The 26,380-nt window shown below is 37.3% G+C and overlaps 1 protein-coding gene across 1 annotated transcript in view; it reads left to right on the forward strand.

Annotated features, from left to right (window-relative positions):
- The window catches only part of UBR5 (ubiquitin protein ligase E3 component n-recognin 5), an 81,936-nt gene that overhangs the window by 44,449 nt on the left and 11,107 nt on the right, over positions 1 to 26,380 (forward strand). Inside the window, exons 17-44 of the mRNA XM_071554055.1 lie at positions 4,198 to 4,341; positions 4,438 to 4,549; positions 4,765 to 4,919; positions 5,726 to 5,923; positions 7,036 to 7,246; positions 11,112 to 11,238; positions 12,593 to 12,744; positions 13,136 to 13,231; positions 13,666 to 13,789; positions 14,117 to 14,214; positions 14,986 to 15,134; positions 15,562 to 15,653; positions 16,575 to 16,721; positions 16,816 to 16,934; positions 17,019 to 17,145; positions 17,245 to 17,374; positions 17,584 to 17,744; positions 18,281 to 18,520; positions 18,675 to 18,798; positions 19,402 to 19,513; positions 20,616 to 20,747; positions 21,312 to 21,569; positions 21,923 to 22,191; positions 23,508 to 23,719; positions 24,061 to 24,291; positions 25,179 to 25,252; positions 25,810 to 25,982; positions 26,083 to 26,196. Of these exons, the coding sequence (XP_071410156.1) occupies positions 4,198 to 4,341; positions 4,438 to 4,549; positions 4,765 to 4,919; positions 5,726 to 5,923; positions 7,036 to 7,246; positions 11,112 to 11,238; positions 12,593 to 12,744; positions 13,136 to 13,231; positions 13,666 to 13,789; positions 14,117 to 14,214; positions 14,986 to 15,134; positions 15,562 to 15,653; positions 16,575 to 16,721; positions 16,816 to 16,934; positions 17,019 to 17,145; positions 17,245 to 17,374; positions 17,584 to 17,744; positions 18,281 to 18,520; positions 18,675 to 18,798; positions 19,402 to 19,513; positions 20,616 to 20,747; positions 21,312 to 21,569; positions 21,923 to 22,191; positions 23,508 to 23,719; positions 24,061 to 24,291; positions 25,179 to 25,252; positions 25,810 to 25,982; positions 26,083 to 26,196 (4,281 nt within the window). The remainder of the gene's footprint in view (positions 1 to 4,197; positions 4,342 to 4,437; positions 4,550 to 4,764; positions 4,920 to 5,725; positions 5,924 to 7,035; positions 7,247 to 11,111; positions 11,239 to 12,592; positions 12,745 to 13,135; positions 13,232 to 13,665; positions 13,790 to 14,116; positions 14,215 to 14,985; positions 15,135 to 15,561; positions 15,654 to 16,574; positions 16,722 to 16,815; positions 16,935 to 17,018; positions 17,146 to 17,244; positions 17,375 to 17,583; positions 17,745 to 18,280; positions 18,521 to 18,674; positions 18,799 to 19,401; positions 19,514 to 20,615; positions 20,748 to 21,311; positions 21,570 to 21,922; positions 22,192 to 23,507; positions 23,720 to 24,060; positions 24,292 to 25,178; positions 25,253 to 25,809; positions 25,983 to 26,082; positions 26,197 to 26,380) is intronic.

Below are 26,380 nucleotides of genomic sequence, written 5' to 3' on the forward strand. Positions count from 1 at the left end.
AAAAAAAGAGTTACCAGAAGAGAATAAATAGCTATCCAACAGAAGGCAGTTGGATTTAGTAAGTGTTACTTTACTTGCATCCCTAATAGGTTTACTTGTGTGGCAGTGTAAGATTTGCCTTGAGCAATATCTTTGAAAGGAGGAAGCCCACAATGTATTTTCACTAATGTGTTTAGGTCATTTCTGCAGAAGGGAGCATGGAGCAATTTAATCCATTGAAACTTAAAAAAACCTGAAGTTTTGAAATCTAGTTGAAGTCACTGAAACCACTGTTTGCCTCTGATACCAGCTTTTGGAAGCTCCTCTTCCTTGTCTATGCTTCCTGTTTCAGACCCCAGGGTGCTGAGAGCAGAGACTGTTTTATTCTTTATGTGTACGGTTGCAAAGCTGTCTGTGCATTGCATCAAGAACTACTATAGTAAATACAGATGACCTTGAATTTTTATATTAATATTTTCATTGAATTGCTAAAACCAGTAAGTGGTTTGACTTCTGAATAGAGTTACTGCTGCCGAGTCTATTCTGCATAATTCATTTATGGCAAAGATGTTTTTTTCATCATAAAGCATGCTGTCCTTTCCCAGTGATGTATAATAGTGTCAGTCATGTTTTTGCTTTTATAGTTTTGTAACACTATTATCTTTAGAGTTTGGATAGAATCCAGCAGACAAAATTGTAACAAATTTTGCCTGGTGGTGTCCAGGTGAAAGACAGAAATACAGTTTATGACAAGAAACAAGTTTATGTCTCATTGTATATTCTGTTTGAAATTTGGATCAGTTGTGTGATTGTATGAAAAGTAACAGAGGCACCTTAGTCAGCAGAAGAGTTATACTTGGCAGTTTTCTCCTACAGGCTGTGGAGTAGCTGATGCTGTTCACTGTGGAACAGTAATGTTTGTAATTTAACTTGTGAGCTGAGTTAAGCAGAAAGAGGATTCAAATTCTGAACAATCTGACTGTTCTGTGCATAAGTAAACAGAGGTTCAGACTGTGAAAATATAATCATGAATTTGGAGTCTTAGGACTTGAAGTAAGAAGTTCTACCCTTTTAGAGTCCACCCAGATACACATTATTTTGGCCTTCCATAGTCTTCCATGGTCACATCTTTGATGTATTGGTATGGATGGCCTCAGTGGCCTGAGCATCCTTCATAGGAATATACTTTTTCAATTTAAACCTGTTATGTGTTACCTTTCATGTTTCAGAAAATTGGAAAGGCTTTGAAACACTTTTTTGAGTCTTAAGGACTTGATGTTACAAAGTATGGTGTCAGTGGAGCAGCACTTGGCTTCTCTCAGTGCTCACCCAGCAGAATATGTATTTGTAGAGCTTGTGAATATTGGGATATCTTTGAGAAATACTGGTAATTTGGTGGATGATTTTTGAGCACTACATGAAGTCACTTGCATTAAACTAATTTATTTCTGAGGCCAAAATATCTTACTTTATGTAATAATTGAGATTTGAAGTAGTAAGGAGAATAAAACAATTACTTTTGTCCTTTTACCTGCAAGAGCATTTGATTTTTTGAACAATATTATTCTTTAGAATAAAGTGAATAAGGCATGATAGCTCTGAACTTCTGTCAAAATGTTTGCCACCTTTTAAAATTTCATTTGTATAATTCTTTCTTGTATATAAAAAAAAGAATTTTCACTTAGTTTTCAGAAGGTGGAATTTAGTGATAGGAAAGGGGTTCAGATTTACTGATGCTCAGCCTTTGTTCCTGAAATGGTTTTGTTTCTAGAAGATTTATGTCTCTGTGCTTTCAGATGTACACAGCAACTTCATGATGTCTCTAAAAACTGATTGATTGAAATCCTTCCAAGACCTCTGCTGTGTTCTGTTTGTACAACAGTGGACAGGTAGATGGTGTCAACTTCTGATGTGCCTGTTTCTCTCTAGGCACTTGATTATGTAACAGCCCTCCCCTGAGTGCTTGTGGTTACTTTGATACCAGTAGATCTTAAAACCAGCATTTTACACACTGCTTTGTAAGTGTGCCAAAGCAGAAAATGACCAGAGACTGCGAAAATTCTTACACTGGAGCAGTCTTGAAAGAAATGAAGAAAGTGTGTCTGCTACATGTACTCCTGTGTCATCTTGCTCCTTGGAATTTATTAGCTTCCAATCTCATTTCAATTTAAGTCCTTCATGGCTTGGAACAAAACTAAGCCTTTATTCCTCCAAGTCTGTCATTACATGGAGGAGGTAATCATTACATGATTATCCACCTGATGAAAGACAGCTGGAATGAAAAAGCCTGGCACTTGTCTCTTGTCTGCATTGATGAGGAGTTTGATGGAGTCTTCCTTGAGTGCCATTTAGAAAAGATACGGGCTGAAATAAGCCCTTTTTACAGTTCAGTGGTATCAGAGGAATAGAAGCTTTTTTTCAATCCCACGAACTTTAGGATATTCTACTTAACCACAGTAGCTTCTGGGGCTCCTTATCTGAGATGGCTTCAGTGGTGTCTGGAACCACTGTTAGAACAGAGGGGTAGGGAACCTGAGCAGGGAACCTGAGTTGGAGCTGCTTTTTTCTTTGGCAGCTCCAGTTCATTTTGGTCTGGGCCTTTCCATTAGCAGTGACCAAGGCCTCCCCAAACTGCTTCTGGTCATCAAAGTTACCCTCAGGCAGGGGAGACTCCAGTGTATTACCAGTTTTGGAGCCCCTATGCCCAGAAAGCTTATCAGGTCCCAGGGATTTTGTGAAACATAAATTTGGATTGGGTGGTTTGTTCTTTAACCTCTACTTCGTATTGCATTATTTCAGTCAGTCACTTGAACTTTTTGTTTTTCCTTTTATTTCTGTCTGAAATGGAAGCCTTCCAATGAGAGGGGTAACTTGAAAGAGGTCAGAAGAGATGTTGTCTCAGAAGAGTTACCCAGTCCCTATCAAGAGTCCGTTTTTAATCCTTCAAAGATGAATATTTTAAAAATTGTGTCAGTGTTTCTTTGAAAGTACTCATTCTACTTTGTGAGAAGTGGTAGAATCCTTTTCTCTGATGTTAAAATTTCTTCCATTCCAACAAGGATATTGGGTAAGAAATAGAAAAAGTATTTTCCCCGGTCTTCTGCTGCTATGTCTTTAGAGGGAATGTGGTGATTATGAAGGGGGAAAGATTCTGTGATTACCAGTGGCATTATTGTGTCCAGGAGTGTGGCAGTGGATTGATACTAAGGATAAAGGAGATAACTATGTTCATCTTTCAGTTTGTCAAATCATTTTTCTTCTTTTATTAAAAAGAAAGATAGAATCTCATTTTTCTGTAGTTGAAAATGCACTAAAAAGGTATTCTGCTTTGAGAAAAAAGAATCTTTAAACTTCCATCTTGTTGCTTGCTTTTTTCATTCATTCGATTCTGTTCTTTTAATTAACTCCTAATAAGGCAAACATTGTAGTTCTGTAAAATGCTTGTTTGTAGTTGGTGAAAATTCTGCATTAGCAATATCAGCAGTCTAAGTACATTAGTTTTGGAAGCTAAAGCATCTAAGTCCTTTAAGCTTTTGTGTTTTATTTTTGTTAATGAGTTTTTCAGTTATCTCAGACTTACAGAATTTCAATTAAAGAGGAATGTTTGTTGCATATTTATCTTGTTTGGTGCCAGCTCATTATACCACATCTCTGCTCTGGAGCTTTCAATGTGCAGTTGATGTCAAGTGCTTCACTCAAGCTCCTTGCTCACTACATCAATGGATAGCTTTATTTTCTTTCTGTGTAATAGGCAATAGTGGTAGCCTAGTAATAATAGTAATAACTTTAAGCAAAGAACTGATTTCCATTACCCTTTGAAGAGGTGAATATCGTCTGAGCCAAATTAGCTCTTAAAGATACATGATTTTATTCTTTAATTGGAAAGAAAAAAATATTTGCCCTTTGGACTTGGAAAGAATCACCACAGAGTTCCAGCACTTTACAAGCTTGTTAGCATTTCTTTGAAAACTTCGAAAGTGATGTAAGTGAGAAGTGAGGTAGTTCATCTGAGTAAGGATGCTCATGGAGTAAATAAGAAATCCAAGTTTTTAAGATTTCAGTGATTTTAGTAAAATGACAAGTCTAATGACCAAGAGCTGTAAAATTTTATCACTGATTATTGCAAATGTTTTTCTTTCCCTGATAAAGGTCTGGTTTATTTTGAAGCAAATGAGATTATGTTCAAAGCTTTAAAACTGTAATGTGTTCTGCCTGTAGGTGCTAAAAGTGGATGGTGCGTATGTTGCTGTGAAATTTCCGGGCACCTCCAGTAATGCAAGCTGTCAGAGCAGTTCTAATTCAGATCCTGATCCTTCTTCTCTTCTCCAAGACTGTAGGCTGCTCAGAATAGATGAACTGCAGGTATGCGTTTGTGAAACACCGACGAAGCGTTCAGTATTGTGAATGTCAGCTCTGTGTGTGCTTAATTCCAGCTTATAATTTTACATTTATTTTCAGGTTGTGAAAACTGGTGGAACTCCAAAAGTTCCTGACTGTTTTCAGAGGACACCTAAAAAGCTGTGTATCCCTGAAAAAACAGAAATCCTAGCCGTAAATGTAGACTCAAAAGGTAAGTAGGACATACCCCTAAGTCCATTCTGTAAGTCTAGCTCTGTTGGTTACTTTATTGCCCGTCTTTTGTCCTAGTGGAAAACACGTAATGCCCAAAGAACATAAAGAGTCGTTTCGACTGATTTTAGTAATTCCTTGAAAGTGCTTTAGTTAGAAGTTCTGCTGGATGCCATCAGTAAAACACTTAACTTTTTTCTTTGTATATCTTTGAAGGAGTACATGCTGTTCTGAAAACTGGGAACTGGGTTCGATACTGCATATTTGACCTTGCCACAGGAAAGGCTGAACAGGAAAATAATTTCCCTACTAGCAGCATTGCATTCCTGGGTCAGAATGAGAGAAGTGTTGCTATTTTTACAGCTGGACAGGTTTGTGGTTTTGGGTCTCAGTCATTTAATCTCACTGCAATTCGCTCCGGTAATCTTTGAATGAGATGGTACAGCCTTCTGTAAGGCTTTCCCAGAGTCTGGCAAAGAAATGGTTTTTCAAACGAGTTATGAAAGACTTGATGGTACCATTAATATTTTGAGGGCACAAAGGGAACAGCAATCAATTCACTTAAGCACATCTACTCACATCCTACTTTGAATGTAAAAAGGCAGGGGGAAACTTGACAGAATGGTGCCTGGGTTAGTGTAAATTTGTTACCTAGCTATGTTTTGGAACTGGATCACATAAAAATCCACTCTTGAGAATAAATTGAATTACTGACAAAAAAAATATTTGACCCTAAAAATGACATATCAGAGTTTTGTGCAACTCTTCCACAAACATGATATACTCTGTTGAGGGTAATTGGAGGAAACATTTTTTTGTAAAAATAACTGAATATGAATGTTTCATTTCAATATACTTCAACTTTATTTGAAACATTTAAGTAAGGTAGAAGCATAGGTACTATATATTTCCCTGGTAACATTTCATAATGAATGTATATCATAAGGAAGATAACTTTAATGGCATTTACTATGTTAAGCACATTCTGGGCATTTGCAGAAGGGAATCTTGTATCTTACGCAGCACCACTTGTAATGATAAGAGACAATGACATAAATTAGAATCTTTGGTAAATTCTTGTAATTGTTGACAGTCAAGAAGAACTGGACCTTTTTGGAAGGATAATATTTATAAATGATGGAATCTTAATGACAAAATCTTTTTTTCCCAAATTTAGGAATCACCTATTATTCTTAGAGATGGAAATGGTACAATCTATCCAATGGCAAAGGATTGTATGGGTGGGATACGAGACCCTGACTGGCTTGATCTTCCACCTATTAGTAGTCTTGGAATGGGTGTTCATTCCTTAACAAATCTTCCTGCTAACTCGACCATCAAAAAGAAAGCTGCTATTATCATTATGGCTGTTGAGGTAAAATACTTTCTTTTCTACCCAGTTACAAGCTTTTTTTTTTCACTTGTTTTATAAAGTTATGCTTACAGCAGCTTCGTGTTTAGATACTGTTTTGCATTTTCATTATTTTAAAGAAACTCATTTCAACAGAAGATTTTCTTAGAAATATGAAAACACTTAAAATTTGCCAAATAAATTGAAAGATCCATTTTGAGGTGCATGATTTTCAAACTTTTAATGAGTAAGATTTTTTTAGGCATTTATTTTAAAATGGTTACCTTTTTATCTCTACTAACACTGTACAGTCTTTTTTGTTTCATGAGTGCACAGTTTTTCTGAGGGATCCAACACCTTATTTTCTTGAGAATGCAATACGTATTTTACTTCTTTTTTTCTTTTTAAAATCATATATTTGGACCGTACACTAGGAAATTACAAGGGTCAAGTGAAGGTTTTTACACTTGACTTGCCTGTAGAGTTCTGTCCTCATCTGTGATGCTGTATGAATAGTCCCTGTGAATCTTTGTGCCATACTTGTAAAAACTCCTGTGATTTGGGACAGTGTCGTTAGACCTGCCGTGTGCTCAGCTGCCATCCGAAGGTACCGTGTACCTTTAGATTGAGATGGATTGCACAGCGAATTAATATTCCAGCATTGTGGAAAAGCTTCTTCTATACGGAGTCGTCCTCCCAGACCTTATAATCATTCACTTGGCAGCACGTACATACTATGTTTAAAAAGAAATACGTAAGAACTAGTTCATGTAGACCTCTTAGGTTTTCTCAGTTGTACCACTTTTCCCTTGTTACATACAGCCATGAAACAGAAGAGCAACCTTAAGAATCCAGCTGTGAAGCCAAAGGAATCTTTGTGAGCCTCACAGCTTCTGCCGCTTGAGCCTCTCCGTTCCTTTCACTTGTCTGTGCCTGAATGCACACAGGTGTTTCTAACAGTGCTACAACTGAGATCATGCTTATTCTCCACAGTTCCTGCACTGACTTCCAGCCACGATCCTAGATAAAAACCTTTAAATTAATTTTAAAAATGGAAAATTAGAAATATTTAGGAAGCTTATATGTCTGCATTTTGTACTTGTAATTTCTAAAATATTTTATTCTTTTGAGTACAGAAGCAAACATTAATGCAGCACATTCTTCGATGTGACTATGAAGCTTGCAGACAATACCTGATGAATCTTGAACAAGCAGTTGTCTTGGATCAGAATCCACAAGTGCTGCAGACGTTCCTTGGCCATAGATGTGATGGAAACCGTAACATTCTGCATGCTTGTGTATCTGTGTGCTTTCCAACCAGCAACAAAGAAACAAAAGAGGAAGAGGGTGAGCTCAACAATACCCTGAAAATACTTTGAAAATAAACTGTATGCATTTTCAAGAAAATCTGAAATAAAGGCTGCTCTCTTCATACTCGGGTATATTACAGTTTAGCACCTAAGATGTGTCCTAGGCTTTCAAAGGTGCTGAGACAACATTTTTGTTACTCTCATTAGTTTTTGTAAGAATTCAAAAGTTAAGATTGGTTGTAAAAGAAACTGTTGACATGGTAATTTTAGATTAAGAAAGTATTTTTCTACCTTTATATCACTAGTATCCCCATTATATCACTAATAAACTTTACAAGAAACTGTATCTAGTATTTTTCAAGTATTACAGTACATGTTAATGCCTCTAATAAGAAATCTACTGGCCATTGACATGTGTTAAGAAGTGTGAAAGAATGACCAATTAGTGCCAGTTACTGACACCATTTAAAAGAATTCTGTTAAATACTATTACTGAAGAAACAAGTTAACAGAACAAGGTTGCTAAGTCAAGCGCTCCAAAATTAGGAAATGCCAGAATTAAGTTTACCCGTGTGCTATACATGGGTATGCGTTGTGAAATGGTCTTTAATTACACCGTCATACTATTTTTTCCACAGGACTACCTCATTCAGTGCACAAGATGGACGGTGCTCACCGAATGGGTAGCTATTCAATATTTCTTTTTATCCTCATCATTTAGTGTGTGGCCCCATTCCTTACTATTGCACACCATACAAACCCTGCACTGAATAATGAATGAACTTCTTTGTGGGATTTTTGTATGGTGCTGTCATTGAATTTTAGTCATTTATAGACCTTAATTGTTCCTCATTTCCCTATTTATAGAATGGGGGTAATGCTGCAGCTTTCTCATCTCTTGCTTCAAGTTTTTCTGTATTCAAAGTATTGATTAATTTTGAGGGTTCTGTTCAAGAAGCCTAGGGCCTGATCTCATTTTTTTGCATAGGTGTAATTTCAAAACACTTTTTTCTAGAGCTGGATAATAGTAGTTTTAGTTAATCTGTGAATGTTAATTATTTCTGTGAGTCAAGCACCTTTTAGGTGTCCAGAAATTAATAAAATGTGTCACAATCATCTGTAAAAACTTGTTTCACAAAGTTCTGTGTGCTGTTAGATGTGGTAGAAAGAAGTTTCAGTTCTTCAAAGTGATGTTCACTGGCATTAAACACAAGACAATGTTTCTCCCTCTCCTTGTCAAGCTGTTGCTGCCTTACTACACACCTTCCAAATGTTGCAGCAAACAAGGCAGAAACAGCTTGCTCCTTGTACAACCCTCCATCTTCAGTGTGTCGTCCATCCTGTGCACTGATTGAGGCAGGGGTCTTGTTGCTTGGGGGCAGGATGACAAAAAAATCAAAACAAAAAACCAACCCAAAACAAATAAACCCAACTGTATAACTGAAGATTGATTTACCGTAAGCACACAAGGAATCTGAAATAAGGATGCATAGGCAAACTTAATCTGACTTTTCCTAATTATCTGAGTGCTTGTCTTTGCAACCTTGACATTTTTTTCAGTAATTTCATTTGGATGTAATTTAACTTTCTGAAAAATGAAAGAGACGTGAACCTGATAGACTTGTAACACTCCTCTGCCTCTCTCTTTCCCCTCATAAAACTTTTTCTTAAAGGAGATTCATATCTTTGGGTTCAGGTCATATTTAGCTTCCATTGTAACAATTAATGATGGGTATTAGGGCAAACTTATTTTTTGTGCATCATCTGAAGGGCAGTGGTGACTAAGGTTACTGTCTGTGAGTTATACTGTAAAAGAAGTTTGATTTATGAGTAAAGGTTTCAATTCCACACTATAGATACGATGTTTCTTAACAATTTCAGAACATAGTGCCCCTTCCCAGCTAGTACCTGCCTGAGATTCTTCGGTCTTCTTCGTATAGATTCCTCCTGAAGGGCCTGAAAGGAAATACTGAGGGCAGCGATAAGCTTCTTTTTCTTAGATCCTGTGCCTAGTTTTGTCATAGCTCCAGTAATGTTGGATACATGAATTGGTGGAAAAGTGACCCCAGATCTACAAAGCTGGGGGAAGGCTGCTCTGGTTCTGTGATGTGGTTATTTCCTCAGTCTTTTAAGTCCCCTCAGCCAGTAGAAAGGATCTTGGAAAAAACATGTCAAAAAAAAATGTCCAAAGCATGTGAAATCATTACAGAGTTATGATACAACTTTCAGCTAACACCACTGAACACATAAAAACTTGAGGGGTTTTGCATAGAGAATTGGGACAAATTTCGTTAGCTGACAGAACAGCAAATTACCATTAGAGCCAGAGCATTTACAATTGATGGGTCTTCAAAAATGAATGTTGACTTCACATGTGGAACAGCAAAATTTCAGTTACGGTTCACTTCCACCAGAACAAGTGTGAAACCTGTTGCAGAGAATGGTTGTGTTGCTGGAGGGATCACTCTGAAGAGCTGTTCTTCCCTCTGTGTGAGGGGTCCAGAAGTACTAAGTGATAGGTCGTGAGTTAAGAGAACGAGTGGAACTGAGAAAGGGGGACGGCACAAAAACAATGGGAATTCATTTTCAGGTACAGGTCAACTTGTATAGAGGTTGGGGCACAAGAGTGGCATTCTGCTAAGTGTTTGGTAGTTGTCTGCTTGGGTAGTGGGTGATTTCTGTCTAAGCCTGCATGTTTGTGAACAGGCAAAGCCTAAGATCTTTGCTACTTCAGGTACTGATGAGTAGAAAGATCTAAAGAATAAACATGGCTGACAAACATCAGATTACCTTACTCTCATTCTTTGAAAGAAAGGTTAGCACTTGCCACTTTGAGACGTGTCCTGAAAGAATCATCAGAGTCACTTTAAGGAAATATTTTTCTGTATTTAGAAATACACCTTTTCCTTCTCATTTGTACTAAAAATTGTCTTTCACTCCACTGAAAGGAAAATTGTCCCTCTCCGGGCCAGACTTGTGCTGAAAGTGACTTCTCTTTCAGTTTTTTCTGGATCCATGGTGCTAGTGATTCATAATTTGCTGTGTGATGGTTATGTGATCTTTAATTGTCAGTAGCTCCCAAAGAAGCAGTGACTGTTCCTCTGTGCAAACCCTGTAGAGCTGACTTTACTGCTTTATGTGTGTATTTATCTTGCAGATAAATAAATCTACATTAGGTCTTTGATTAAGGTGGCTGCTTCAAGTTGTAACTGTACAGTGAAGTTGGGGTTTTTTTGTATTGCACTTGACACATTTCAGTCCTCAGTATGAATAGAACCTTTAGGTGTTAAGGTGCTTATGGTTGTAGATATTAGAAGAAATTCTCGTTCTTTCTGATGCAAAATGTTCATACTGCCTTATTATACCATAACACAGTTTTTCTAAGCATGTTCATATGTAGACTGTGTCTCTTACAAGCCCACCACTTTGCATTGTTCATGGATGCTCATTGTGAAGTGTGGTTTGTTTATTTTTCTTCTGGTGGTCTGGGGTGTTTTTATGTTTTGGGGGTTTTTTGTTTGTTTGTTTTGCTTTGTTTGTTTCTTTGTGGGTTTTTTTTGTCATTTCTTTTGAAGCCTTGACTCAGCAAGTGTCTGGAATCTGATAGAGCCTTGACTCAGCAAGTGTCTGGAATCTGATAGATCCTTGTCTCTTGATGAAACCAAAAGCTTGTCCTGGAGCTTGGGTGCCTAGAATTTACTTCCTTGATGGCCTTTTGGAAACCAAACCCAGTCAGAATCATAGTTAAGATCACCCAAAATAAAAATGTATTGTCTCCCTAAATGTTTTTTAAAAATAAAAGCAGAGAACATTTTCTGATTAGAGACATTTCATATTTTATGCTCCCTTCTTAAAGTTTTCCCAAGTGAAATTTAGCACTGATGCTTTTCTTAATTTTTCAGAAGCAGAGCGCTCTGAAAGGAATACATTTGCTGAAAGGCTCTCAGCTGTGGAAGCCATTGCAAATGCAATCTCTGTCGTGTCAAGTAATGGTCCAGGAAACAGGGCAGGATCATCAAGCAGCAGAAGGTAAATGGAATAACGTTTTATTCTTTCCTTTAGTTTAAGAATGGGCTCTCTTGCTGGCCTAAAGTAAGATTTCATTTCTTCAAGCACCAAACTAGAGCTCTAGTGGGTTTCTTTGAAGCTTTTTCTGGTGTGAGAACTAAGGGTGGGATATTTCTGAATTCATCCTGTTTTCTGGGATTGGTGCTTTGTCTCAGTTAGGAAGTGGAAATGAAATGCTCCTCCTTGTGGGGAAAGGGATGAATATCACAGAAGTACTGTAGTGCCCAGGCTTGCTTTAAGTGAATTTCTGAGAGAAATTGCCACTTGTGCAGATAAATATGAGACCAACAGTGGTGGGGAAGAACTTCTTTTTATCTTGAGCAATCATTGTTACAGTGAGAGGCCTTTGTATCGAGGGGAGTCTAGAGGGATAGCTTTCAGACCCTGACAGCATCCTAATTTTTGATGACATTTATGCTCCTCCTCTTTTTGTGATGGTAACTGAGTGGTGCTCAGTTGAAGGGAACTTGACGGTGTCTGTACTGAGTTCTAGTCAGTTCAGAGCACTCTGGCTGAGGACGTAGCACAATTCCTTTACTTATCTCTCTAGTCAAAGCAATTGACACAAAGTGATGTTTTTACCTTCCCAAACTACAGTCCTCCTCATCACCATGATCTTTTTGGTGTGGAAAATAAGGGTAAGGGTTGTAGCTTCCCTCTGACATGCTGTAGAAGAGATTAGTCTTAAGAGGAAATGCATTTAGGAAAAAAACCACCACTTTTATGTCTGTACCTCTGGTTGTATCACATTGGGTTATTTGGCTTCTACCTATTTATACACCTTTTCCTCTAGTAAGGTAATACAGAATTTCTTGAAGTTGTTTTCTGACTGTTGTCAGTAAAGTAGTACTTTAGTGTTAAATAAACAAATGACTCTTCTGAAATATTTTTTCAAGACCCATTTTTTATTCTTTCATTAAGGTCTTGTAGTTAGATTTCAACAACCAGTAGCAACAAGAGCAAGTCATTGCACAAGCTTAACACTCCTGGCAATGAGCTTGGGGTAGAAGGAATGTTAGACAGTGGCGATCATGCCCATCAGCTGCTGCCTGCAAGAGGCAGTGCTGTGGTGACTAGAGATGCATTCTGGGCTCAGATCTGTCTTGATGCATTGCTGTCTGACTCTTCTTTCAAGGCTGCTATGCTCTGCTGCAACAAAATGGAATATGGTAATGAAAAATACCTCTTGGGTTGTTCTTTATGCTGAAATAAAATTGAGATGATAAGAGTTTTGTTTCCCAGTGTGAAGTTCAGTTTTAAAATGTTCTAATTATAAATGAAAATGAGGGTATTTTTGCCTTTTTTTTTTATTCAGTTTGAGATTAAGGGAAATGATGAGAAGATCCTTGAGAGCTGCTGGATTGGGCAGACATGAAGCTGGTGCTTCATCAAGTGATCACCAGGACCCGGTTTCTCCACCAATTGCTCCTCCCAGCTGGGTTCCAGATCCTCCTGCAATGGATCCAGGTAAGTCTGCTCATGTATCACATTATACTATAGAAGGCGTTTTGATAAAGTAACCAATGGCTTTTAAAGTGAATAACTTTAGTCTTCACACCAAAATCTGTCTAATGCCACTGAGAAAGCAAGAGGTCATTGAGATAACTTTAAGAGTTTACTGAAGACTTAACAGCTGTTTTCAAGTCCAGTTTGTGTCTTTCTGATGCTGGTGTCAAACTTCTGGAAGTGTGCTTTGTAGTGCTGAGTTGCATAACTGATCTAGGAATGTGGCCGTTTGTAGGAAAGAGTACCAGTTAAACACAGAAAACCTGCAGTGTGTTAGACACTGCAGCAAGAGCATGTTGTTAGGGATGTTTTTATGTATTGATATACATCCTGCTGTTCTGTTTACTGAAAGATGGTGACATTGATTTTATCCTGGCCCCCGCTGTGGGATCTCTTACCACAGCAGCGACTGGCACCGGCCAAGGACCTAGCACCTCCACAATACCAGGTGAGGACATACTGCTTATTTGATTATGCTTTAGAAGGAAAATAACCTCAAAAGCTGTCTTTGCTTGCGCAGACTTTCTGCATATGAAAATACCTGTTATCAGATGAAGATTGGATTGAAGCAGAATTTCACAAGTGTGCAGAAAGTAAATGAGGCACCGTGCTTTGCTTTTATGTAAAAATTATTTTTTACCTGGGGAATGACAAATATGTAAAGCTGTGATAGTCTCATTATGAAATTGGGATTGCTTTCTGTATTTCAGAATGTAATTTGGAACTGAAATTTACAGTGCTTCAGTGAAGTGTACTGCTGAAACCACTGAATAGTCAAGCTACTAATTAAACACCCCAGTGAATCATTGACTTATTTACTTTTAACAGGTAGTCATTACTTGAGGAAGAACTGTTTCTCTGCAAATTTTTTTCTCATTACAGGTCCTTCTACTGAACCATCTGTAGTGGAATCAAAGGATCGGAAGGCAAATGCTCATTTCATACTGAAATTGCTATGTGATAGTGTTGTTCTACAACCTTATCTACGAGAATTGCTGTCAGCTAAGTAAGGATTTGTGTATGAATTCTCGCTATCCTTTGTAATGCTTTATCACCTGAAAGTTATTATGTACAAGCCTTTTAGAAAGGTTATTTAAAAGCCTGTTAGTTGAAGTGGAGAAAGTTATAAGATCAGCTGTATTTGTGTCCTGCCATCCTTTAAAAGTAGGTCTGTTTCACAGAAGTAGAACAAATAAGAGTGTTTATTCGCTTTCTGGCTTTTGTGTTTGCACAAGATTAGCAGTGCTAAGTTTTCATATATCTGTGTCCTACATCACCTGTTATAACAAAAAAAATTCAGTGTTTTAACTTGTCTGGGTTTTTTTTCCCCTAGGGATGCAAGAGGCATGACACCATTTATGTCAGCAGTTAGCGGCCGAGCATATCCTGCTGCAATTACAATTCTAGAAACTGCACAGAAAATTGCTAAAGGTACACCAGTTTTAGTAATTATTAGCGTGTGGTTTCCTTCTAAAGTTTAACGTGTATGCAGAGTTTTGAAAAATTTGCTATTACAGGGTATCTTCCTTCTTAGTGTGTATATTGCAATAGATTTCTATGAATATTATTGCTTTTGTGTTCTTTTTAGTACTTTCAGCATTTCATTGCTTTTCAAACCAGTGGATTAAGGTAGTGGTTTTGGTAACACAATGGTATCACCTGGAACTTCTTTGTTTGAAGTGAAAAAATCCTGCTACAATAAAGCAGTATGCCAAGCTAGGTCCTGTTCCTGAAGAGACTTAACATACAAACAAATATTTTTGTGACTTTTTTCAATGTTGGTATTTAATTGTTTAAGAGAAATATTTGAAATTGAATTTAGTGAGACACTTAAGCAGATTAGATGTTGGTCACACCACAGTTCTGTTGGTGGGACAAGGACATTCTTTTTAAGAATATTGTCCATAATCCTTCAAAATGTTGGTCCACTGACTTCATTAAATTGATAAAGTATCAGTGAATTTAAAACTGGGGAAGAGTTGATGGTTGTGTTTTTCAGTTGGGAATTTGCAGCAGCTTCTATAAGAAATAATGTGAAAAGCAGAAAATTTTCTCAAAGAGCTATAGCAGAGGTTTTATTCAAACCTGTAATTCTGTATGAGATTTTGTAATGGCAAACATCTGTCAGGTATGGATTCTTTTCGTAGGTTTTGGTTATTTCTGGAGGTTTTTTTAATACTGGTGTTATGTTAATCATTTTAGCTGAAGCAACTTCCAGTGAAAAGGAAGATGATGTGTTCATGGGAATGGTTTGTCCTTCTGGTACCAACCCAGATGACTCTCCTTTGTATGTTTTGTGTTGTAATGACACATGCAGTTTTACCTGGACTGGTGCAGAACATATTAACCAAGTAAGTTTGATTTTTTTTTTCTTTTAAAGTAATTAGGAACATGTTTCAACCGTGTATTGTGTTGGTCTACTAATCTGATTTTTTAATTATTAATTGCATTGTTTAAATTACTGTAACTGTTATGTCTAGTGTAGTTACTACTTGCTGAATTGCTTTGTGCTCTCAAAGCTGACTGTGTTCCTCAGAAGGCTGCTGTTAATGGGTGTTGCTTTTCCCTTCTGCTTAACGTTGGGAAGAAGTTGGATGGACCCAGCTCTTTGAAAATGCTGAACATTCTAACTAGCAACATATCTCATTCTAGAACTGACCTGCTTCTAAGTCAAGGCATTAGTCTGAACAAGTGCAGTGTTACTGTAACCTGAAATACTGTGAGATTGCAAATGCAGTAGGAAGAAAACGATGCATAATATTTTTGGTAATTTTTTAGGATATATTTGAATGCCGAACATGTGGCCTATTGGAATCACTTTGTTGTTGCACAGAATGTGCAAGGGTCTGTCACAAAGGACATGACTGCAAGTAAGTATTGTGTTCTGTTTGTTGTAATTAAATCAATATTTTGTTGTTTTCTTTGTTTGCTGATAGTTTTTTCCTAGTTTACAGTGTTTCAGTCTTAGAGAAAGAAGATTAATAAAATATTTCAAATGCCTTGTTTTGATTCTACTCCATAAGATTTATTTTATGGGTCAATTAAAAGAGTAACCTGAAGCAGTCTTGTGCTTTTCACTTTGTGGAATTTAGAGTAAAGTAGTAATTCTGACACCCTCAAAGTTACTAATATCCTAAGATCTAAATAATACTGTGTTTTCATTTTGGGTGCTGCCCCAGAAATTTTCTGAAGCTGGTGAATCCTGGTGACAGATCATTCTTGTGAATTTTCTGAAAGAAGTGTAGCGCACTAATCTCTTAAGATAACTGTAATAAAGGGAAAAATGAGCAAGCAATCAAGAAGTCTCAGATCAGTCTGGCCTAAAGCTCTGAAGCTGCAGATGTTTTGTGCTGCTGTTACAGGCTGTGAATCTTACAGCATTAATATCCTAGCTATAAACTAACAGATAAAATTATAGATACTCTCAGCACTGTAACAGTTCCTGAGATTTTACTGCATGTCATGAGTATTTCCACCTTAACTTTCTTGGGTGAAGGCTATTTTAGGAATGAATAAATGATCTTGGATGAGTTTACTAAGGCAGTATGAAAAGCTCTATGTGAAGCTGCCCTCTTAAAATGAGTGTAAGAAACATGAATAGCGAATGTCAAGTCTTGCCACATATAAGCTTTATTTCTCCTTTAAGTTCCATTTGACATCTTTCTACTGTAAGAAACAAAAAACTCCAGCAGGAATCTTAATGTGTACACTTAACCCCCCCGCCTCCCCCAGCTTGTTTAGAGAAGATATTATTGAACAGTGTTGCACCTCACCATTTCTATTTCTTGTAGGCTCAAACGAACCTCTCCAACTGCCTACTGTGATTGCTGGGAAAAGTGCAAGTGTAAAACACTAATTGCTGGACAAAAGTCTGCTCGCCTTGATCTCCTTTACCGCCTGCTTACCACCACAAATCTTGTTACCATGCCAAATAGCAGGCAAGTTCATATTTGCAATGACTAGTGCAGAAAATTTTTATTCTTTTTAAGTATGTGATATATCATACTTCCATTAATAATTTTTTCATTGCAGGGGAGAACATCTGCTGTTGTTTTTAGTACAGACAGTTGCCAGGCAGACTGTGGAACATTGTCAGTACAGACCACCTAGAATTAGGGAAGATCGTAATCGTAAAAGTGCAAATCCTGAAGGTAAGGACTGTTACAGTGAAATAAATGGCAAATTCCATATATCAGTACCTCTTTCTTATAGTGGTTTTTTTTTTTTTTTTTTAGATTCTGATATGCCTGACCATGATTTAGAACCTCCTCGTTTTGCCCAGCTTGCTTTGGAACGTGTTTTGCAGGACTGGAATGCACTGAAGTCCATGATCATGTTTGGCTCCCAGGAAAATAAAGACCCGTGTGTATTTACACATAGTTGTCAATGTAAAATTTGATCTGATATTTGAGACCTGCTGACTTATATAAATTTATTTCCTTTCTTTTTGTTTTTTCCAAGTCTTAGTGCAAGCAGTAGGATAGGTCATCTTCTGCCTGAAGAGCAAGTTTACCTTAATCAGCAAAGCGGAACTATTCGCTTGGACTGTTTTACACACTGCCTTATTGTCAAGTGTACAGCAGACATTTTGGTGAGCACTTTTAGCCATGTTTTACACAGATTTTCTGAATAACATATTATATGGTATCTTGGGTCATATGCTTGGGGACTAATTTGAAGCTAACTTCAAGTTAGTCTTGGGTTCATGAATTTATACTGCTGTGACTGTGATCTCCCTTTGAAGCTTAGTCTATCTTTCTTCATGCTTCTAAACTGGGTTGTAATGATCTGTTTCTTCAGCTCTTAGATACTTTGCTGGGTACTCTGGTAAAGGAATTACAAAACAAGTATACACCAGGGCGCAGAGAAGAAGCTATTGCTGTTACAATGAGATTTCTGCGTTCTGTGGCAAGAGTGTTTGTCATTCTTAGTGTGGAAATGGCTTCTTCCAAAAAGAAAAAGTAAGTGGTGGAGATGTGTGTATTGATTGTGATGGGGTTTTTTGCCTTTTCACTTTATTTAAATATTTATTGTCATATTAAATGAGTTGGTACAGATCAACAATAGGCAGAAACATCTGAATTAATCTGTGGTCTGTAGACAGACAGATGTGGAAAGATGCAAACCTCACGGTGGCACAATAGCTGGTGGTACGTCATGTAGCTTTTTAAGGCAACACTTGTTAAACTGACATGTTGCTATTGAGCCTAACCTATTGAATCCTACAATGGTAGGATTTTTGGAAGTATCTTTTCTTGACATGTTAAAATTACAATTGATGGCTTTTTGTCAGTAGCAAATTTAGACATAAAGTCTTAATCTTGAATTATTGAATGATAAGTATTTTTAACTACCTTCAATACCTGTACAAATGTATGTATCTGTTAAAGATAATTTTTTTTATTTTTTCAAAAAGTCAAGACGAATAACATTGCCATGGAGATTTTTTGGGAAAAGACTTATTTGACCTTTATTTTTCTGTATGTTTTCCTCCTAGCAATTTTATTCCACAGCCAATTGGAAAATGTAAACGTGTATTCCAGGCATTATTGCCCTATGCTGTTGAAGAGTTGTGCAATGTAGCAGAATCTCTAATTATTCCAGTCAGGATGGGAATTGCACGTCCTACTGCACCGTTTACTCTTGCTAGCACTAGTATAGATGCCATGCAGGGAAGTGAAGAACTATTTTCTGTGGAGCCTTTGCCACCCAGGCCATCATCTGACCAGTCTAGCAGGTAAAATTTGTTAATGCTCACTATTCATTCTTCTCAGTGACTTGTTAAAGTGATTCGATTTTGGAGTCATTGTTAGGTTTACATTAAGTGACATCTAGAGGTCCAAATCTACTTTTCTGGTTATTTCATCTTTATATTTATTTTCTTTTTAAAGTTCTAGTCAGTCTCAGTCATCTTACATCATAAGGAATCCTCAGCAAAGACGGATCAGCCAGTCACAACCAGTTCGTGGCAGGGATGAAGAGCAAGATGATATCGTTTCAGCAGATGTAGAAGAGGTCAGTTTTCGTTTTTTATATTTGCTTTTTTTTCTCAGTGTGGCACACCTAATGCATTAGCACATGCTTTAGTATCTGAACCAGAAATCCATGCATCAAGACCTCTGGTTTGCAAGAGACATTGAGTACCTCATGAACTCCTACTGTGCCGTAAGCAATTTTTAATAGAGCTTTGCAGTTGTTGTTTTCTTTTCCTGACTCCCTGTTAAAAAAGTTTAAAAGTCTTTCAGCACATGCCTGCTCTTATGTAGCCTCTATTAGAGAGCTAGAGGGTCTTTCAGCAGGATGATACCTCTTTAGTATTTAGAAACTAATTCTAGGTTTTGTAGTCAGTTTTACCCTTTCAAAATTAAAATTTAATGTTCCAGACTGTTTCATTTGTGGACCTGATTTTCTTTTCTCCACAGCACTGTAGACTGTACAGCTACTGTGGCTGTAAATTCATTTTTTGTTAATGGCAGTTCAATTTTGAGGTCATCTTTCTAAGACGTAATTTTTGTTTCTTAGTTTCTAAATCAAATTTTGCACTGTGTTTCTGAAAACACATAGATTATGTCTGATACGGAAGATATTCTGGCTTCAAATTACAATGCTCTTTTCCAGGTTGAAGTGGTGGAGGGGGTGGCTGGTGAAGAAGACCATCATGATGAACAGGAAGAACATGGTGAAGAAAATGCTGAAGCAGAAGGACAGCATGACGAGCATGATGAGGATGGTACGTATGATGTACATCCTGCACATTACTGCTGGAATGAGAAAACTGCATCAAAAAGTAAAGGCATCTTTGAAGTCACCAATTACAAACATTTGTGAGATTTGGATGAGTAGGGAAACTGTGGATTTCAGACTATGCATCTTAGAGAAAGAGAAAAAATTACAGATAACTTCTAGTAGACAAGTAAAGAACAATTTTATTTTTCTCTTTCTACATGAAGGAAAAATACTAAGGTCCCAAAGGATTAAAAAAACCAAAGGCATTGCATGTTACAATGTTCTTGGTTAATATGTTTTTTGTCTTTTGTATTTGCTACTGTAAAAGTTGACATAGAGTATTGAAGAACTAAAAAAAATAGCCCTGCTCTTGTATGACTGATATACAATCACTGTAGATGTGTTCTCAAAAGGCATGTGAACTAGTGAGCTAGTTCTCAAACCAGTCACAAAGTATTAAAGTTATGGTTCAGTGTTTTGTAGACAAAATTAATCAATTCTGTATGAAAATGTTTTACATCAGTATCACTTGTCTTGTATTACTTAGTTTGGGATTAGATGGCCCAAAGCTATGATTAAAAAAAAATAATTATCTTCTCTTTCTGACTGTGCTTTATGTTTCCAGTCAGTAAATCTGTTTATTGATTTGCTGAGTATTCAAACTTGCATTCTCTAAACTTAAACTGTAATAGAACTTTTATATTTAGTTAGATTTTTAAAAAAATCTCAGATATTCCTTAGATACTAGTTTGAAACGGCATACAGTTAATTGTTCTAATACATGTGTATGAAGAGTTGTGGAGTCTTTTGGCTAGAGTGACTAATTCTGAATCCTTAAAGTCTTTATATTCAGTGTGTGTATTGAATGTGTATGTGCAGTACAGAGTGAGAGGAATGGGGGTCGCCAGTTGCTGGAAAATAAGAAAACATGTTCCAAGTGTTGTTGCACATCTCTGCTCTGCTTCTGTGACCTCCATGCATGTCCATCACCTTCTGCTGTAGGGACAGGCTCTGTGTTTTGTGTAATGTGTCTTAGATGAGTCACTACAGTAATTCTGTTTTTCTCTCTTTCTAAGCATGGGATGTTTTTTATATTGTTTTTATAGGCAGTGATATGGAGTTGGATTTGTTAGCTGCTGCTGAAACAGAAAGTGACAGTGAGAGTAACCACAGTAATCAGGACAATGCCAGTGGCCGCAGAAGTGTTGTCACTGCAGCTACTGCTGGGTCAGAAGCAGGTACACCACATATTTTTGTGTTTAATCTAGCTGCTTAAATTTAGATATTAGGATTAAGTACTGTCCTCCTTCCCCATGTTTCCTCTTTTTCCTTGGTTCTAATGGTAAGGTACTATTCAGACTTTTTGGACAAGAGACGTGTTAGAGATGTGTTAGAGATTACTTTGCATTCTTGTGAAACGAAATGAAATGTTCTCACTCATTTTTTTACAAGTTTAAAACAATACACAAAACCTGAGAAAACATTGTACAGCATTTTGAGAGCAACTGTTTCATTGTCCTGTTTAGAAACATAATTTTTAGAATCCACTGCCTGCAGTTAGAAACAGTGAAGAACTTTTAAATCAAATTTATATTTTGAAATGTAAATAGTCATGCTGCTTTTTCATGAAACCTCTAGACAACTAGTAGTTTGTTATAATTTATTAAACGTTTTCAATAGTTGTACTTGAACCTCTTAGTGTGTGTAGTTTCTTCTCATGGGAGAAGTTTACAATGCTGACATGCATACATGCACAGATGTACAGTTGTCAGTTACTGTTTAATTGCTTATTTCCCCAACAGGAGCGAGCAGTGTGCCAGCATTTTTTTCTGAAGATGACTCTCAGTCGAATGACTCCAGTGACTCTGATAGCAGCAGCAGTCAGAGTGATGACATAGAGCAGGAGACCTTCATGCTTGATGAGCCTCTGGAACGAACCACAAATAGCTCACATGCCAATGGTGCTGCCCAGGCTCCCCGTTCCATGCAGTGGGCTGTACGGAATACCCAAAACCAGAGGACAACTAGCACAGCTCCTTCTAGTACGTCAACCCCAGCAGGCAAGTCTGAGTAAATTGCATGCATGAACATCAGTCAGTTCTGGCTTGGTTCCTTCCACTGTTTTTGTTTATTCTCTTAAGGAGAAAATTTGATCTTTTTGTCTTAGTGCTGACCTGTCTTAACTGTTCCAGTTTTACTTTTGAATTTAAAAAAAAAGGAAAGGATCTTTTGCAGTTCTTAAAAAGGCCTGAGTGTGCTTACTGTAGCTGGTAATGTTTCTGCTAGTTACAGTTGTGATGTCAGTAATATCTACAAGTTTATTTCTGGAAATCTTCATTATATCTGTCAATACACAAAACACATAACAAAGACTGAATTGATACATTAATGTCATGTCTTCTTTACTGTTCAGCAAGTTCAGCGGGCTTGATTTATATTGATCCATCAAACCTGCGTCGGAGTGGCACCATCAGTACAAGCGCTGCTGCAGCAGCCGCAGCACTCGAAGCCAGCAACGCAAGCAGCTATTTGACATCTGCAAGCAGCTTGGCAAGAGCATACAGTATTGTGATACGGCAGATATCTGATCTGATGGGTCTTATTCCCAAGTACAATCATTTAGTGTACTCCCAGATCCCAGCTGCAGTGAAGCTGACTTACCAAGATGCAGTTAACTTGCAGGTAAGAGCATGCAAATTTTTGTAGAGAACATAATTTCAATACAGCCTTTCTGTGTTAGTGCATATTTTTTGGTACAGTGCTCTTGACTGTCAGTTTTTGACAGTATATGTAAAATGCATCTCTAGAGAAGATACTTACAGGGGAGGACTGGTGTCTGACACGTGTAGACTTAAGTTTCAAAGACTAATAATGCAGAAGGAACTCCAGTGTGTTCAGGAAGTATGTATCAACTTGTGTGTAAGCATAAAGTGAAATAATGTGTGCTGAATTAAGTACAAAAATCAACTGTCAAAATAACAAGGCTGCTTTGGAGGGGCTGGGAAATCAAGTGATGCTGTCTTCTGTTAGTAGTGTGGTGTGCTGGGAAGTGAAAATGTGACAATGTATTTCCTTGTAATTGAGGCACATGGTATTTGTATGGCTCTGTTTTCACAGTGTGATGGAAGGAAAAACCTTCTGATTTGGAAGAGAAGATTAGAAAGATATTCTGGGATCAAACAATGGGATAAATGCAAAGGGAAATAAATAAGAGAGTGTAGTTTTATTATGGAGGAGGTTAATACAATTTTCTGTTCAGGAGATTCTTAATGGGAAAAGTGAATAGGAGATCTGTCCAGCTGAGGCAGCGAGATATTTGTTATTAGCACATGAAAGCTTGACAGCAAAGGTTTTGTTTGGACACAGAAATGGGGTTGAGACTGCATTTTGTTAGTTAAGTGGACACAAGAACATTTAAGAGCGTGGGGGTTGTTTTTGAAGACCAGTTTATAGGGAAATAAAGAAAGCAGCCTGATGTTGGATCAAAAAACCTAACAGGTCACTGGAGTTAGCAAGTAGCAAGAAATGCAGGTTTGCAGAGCCTGCATTAGGAACAGGTGAAGAGAAGACTAGACCAGGAGGAGAAGCTTGTATGCAGAAATAGTTCTCTGTGCAGATGTTAACATTGTCATCTTCACTGAGTAACGTGCAAGGCATGAAGAATGCTGAAAAATCTGGCTGATGAACAGCATGGTAGGATGAGGGCTGTTAGAGCTACTAGGAAGTCAGGAATTGAGCTAAAATCTCATAAAATCTTATGAGTGGTCATAAGGTGAGGAATAGAAGAGATGCCCCAAATAGAAAGAGGGAATGGTGAGAATGCTTATTAAGTGATGAGAGCTGAGTATCACCACAGAAAATCAGCAGTCTCATCAGAGCTTTCAGAAACCAAGCACTGGTCATTCCTATACATGGTTTTACAGCCTTTTTGGCTGTAGGGAATCAGGTGAAGGCTTATGTTATTGTTTGCAAAACTAATTAAATCTCATTTTCTATAGAATTATGTAGAAGAAAAGCTTATTCCTACTTGGAATTGGATGGTTAGTATCATGGACTCTACTGAAGCTCAGCTGCGTTATGGCTCTGCGTTATCATCTGCTGGTGATCCTGGGCATCCAAATCATCCTCTCCATGCTTCTCAGAACTCAGCTAGGAGGGAAAGGATGACAGCCCGTGAGGAGGCCAGCTTAAGAACACTTGAAGGAAGAAGGTGTGAAAATAGTTTGATTTTTGCATGCAGTATGAATTACCAGTTTTACAGTCAAATCTTATTCACCAACATTTTAGGAAGCTAATTTTGTAGTGCAAGAATGTAGTTACTGTTTTAAGCTGGCTTCCTGCGTTGTTGCTACTGTTTGGTTTATTCTGACATACTAGATTAATCTCAAGCATGAACTGTTTACAATACACTGCATCTGAATTGCTTGTTGTGTGATTGTAACTCTTATCACACTGTCTTTGGGGGGGGGGGTTATATGGAGACTAATACATAAAGGATTCATTCTCCTATGATGCCTAATCTCTCTGTATTCAATCCTTTTCTTTCACCAGACGTGCTACTTTGCTCAGTGCCCGTCAGGGAATGATGTCAGCACGTGGTGATTTCCTGAACTACGCACTGTCGTTGATGCGTTCTCACAATGACGAGCACTCGGATGTTCTTCCTGTTCTAGATGTCTGCTCACTTAAGCATGTAGCATATGTTTTTCAAGCCCTTATTTACTGGATTAAAGCAATGAATCAACAGACAACATTGGATACTCCTCAGCTGGAAAGGAAAAGGTATCAAGACTGAGTCCTAGAAGCAAAAGCGTAGGCAAAAATGGCATATGACTTCTTGATTCATTGTTACACAGCAGCTCATATAAATACACACATTAATCTGTATCTCTCCGTGTGTATGTAGTAACATGCATATTATAAAAATAATTTATATAATGGTATATAATGTACCTGTGTTTGATAACCCTGTTCTGATTGCTGTAAAAGTTTTCTTACTGTTGAAACTTGAGTTGAATTTTTAACTCTATGGCAGGGCTTCTAAAAGACATACTCAGGAAAATTTCTCAGATGAAAAATGCTGCTCACGTTTGACATGATAACTTACTTAGATATCTATCAAACATGTTATAGATGACATTGAAGAAAAAGTCAGTGTCTGGACAAGTTTCAGAACACATTTCATAATGCATAAAGTGCCAGGAATGAATACTAATAAAAGTTCTTGATCCTTTTTATAATACAGTGAAATCAATTTTTTAATGTGCTGTGTGCAGACTTCCCTGCTGAAATGCGATCAGTGACATTATTATTAAATTTTGGTGTAGTGTTCACTTACATATTTCTTCTGCTAAGGCAGGGTTCCTAGGATCTTTTTACTGATACAGTCTTTAAAAACAAGCATATCCATCCCTGCCTGAAGCTGTAACTTTTAAGATCAACCTTGGTAGGTGGCCAGGTGGCTCTAAGGGTAAATGTGCGAGTGATGTTGTGAAGGGAGTATGTAATGAGAAGTTCTCTTCAGTACTTTGGTTTTAGAGTGAGTTTGTTCTTGTTATATGTAAATCTTAAGTACACTTCCTGATTATGCTAGAGTTGTTAAATGTTTTGCCTAATAATTTCTTGAAGATGATTGACTCTTTTTTTTCTTTATTTATTTTCTTTCCAAGAACTCGGGAACTTTTGGAACTGGGTCTGGACAATGAAGATTCAGAACACGAAAATGATGATGACACCAATCAAAGTTAGTATACAGAAACACTTAGATATATAGCATACCAAAATGACAGACTCTCTTAATGGTTTTTAGCTTTTAGCTAGCTGAGACTTTGAATAAATTTTGCTACTTGTATATGTGAGTTTTAGTAAGATCTTTTTTACCGTTGTTACTGCACCAAATTTTTCTGCCATTGCCTGTTTCATTGGCCCTCAGTTCAGGACCCTCTTTTTGTCTCCTTTTTCTCTGAACTGCAGCATTTTTTGCCCTTAGTTACCATTCTACAGAATGGCAAAATTTAATATTTGAATTAAACTGATTTTTTTTAATCTGATGAAACTGCTGCTGACAGTGGTAAAATGTGTAGTCTAAACAATGTAAAGCTGGGTATAGTAAAAAGAATAAAAAGGATGACTAAGCAACTTGATAAAGATAGAGCATTTGTGAAGGCATCTTGTTTATTAAATTTGCAGAGATGCTCCTCCAGTCAGGTCGCTAAGAGGAAAGGGTATTAATTTTCAGCCTTTTAAATGCTGTGCTTTTATGACTGTGAAAACTGACATGAAATCTGCTCTGATACTTAGGTGCTACACTCAATGACAAAGATGAGGACTCTCTCCCAGCAGAGACTGGTCAAAACCATCCATTTTTCAGACGATCAGACTCTATGACGTTTCTGGGCTGCATTCCACCCAACCCCTTTGAGGTTCCTCTGGCAGAGGCCATCCCCCTGGCAGACCAGCCCCATTTGTTACAGGTGACATCAGAGATGGTGTTCTGGAAGAAAGCTTAAATTTGCTTTTTCATTCCTAACTCAAGTATTATTATTTACCCAGGATGCTTTTGTTACTTTTCAGCCAAATGCTCGCAAAGAGGATCTGTTTGGCCGACCCAGTCAAGGGCTGTATTCATCTTCTGCCAACAGTGGAAAGTGCTTAATGGAAGTTACAGTGGATAGAAACTGCCTTGAGGTAAATGTAAAGCTTTTATTATTTTAAACAATGTGGTAGTTTAAACTAATGCCTTCATTCTGTAAAAAGACACTTTAATGTTTTCAGAGCAAATTTTAAGTATCCTTCCAAATGATAATTTCAAAGCCCAGTGCATATGAAAACTTGGATATTTTTATGTAAAATATGCTTTTTAAAAAAATAT

This window comes from Pithys albifrons, chromosome 4 (genome assembly GCF_047495875.1).
Source record: "Pithys albifrons albifrons isolate INPA30051 chromosome 4, PitAlb_v1, whole genome shotgun sequence".
NCBI classification, from domain to species: Eukaryota; Metazoa; Chordata; class Aves; order Passeriformes; family Thamnophilidae; genus Pithys; species Pithys albifrons.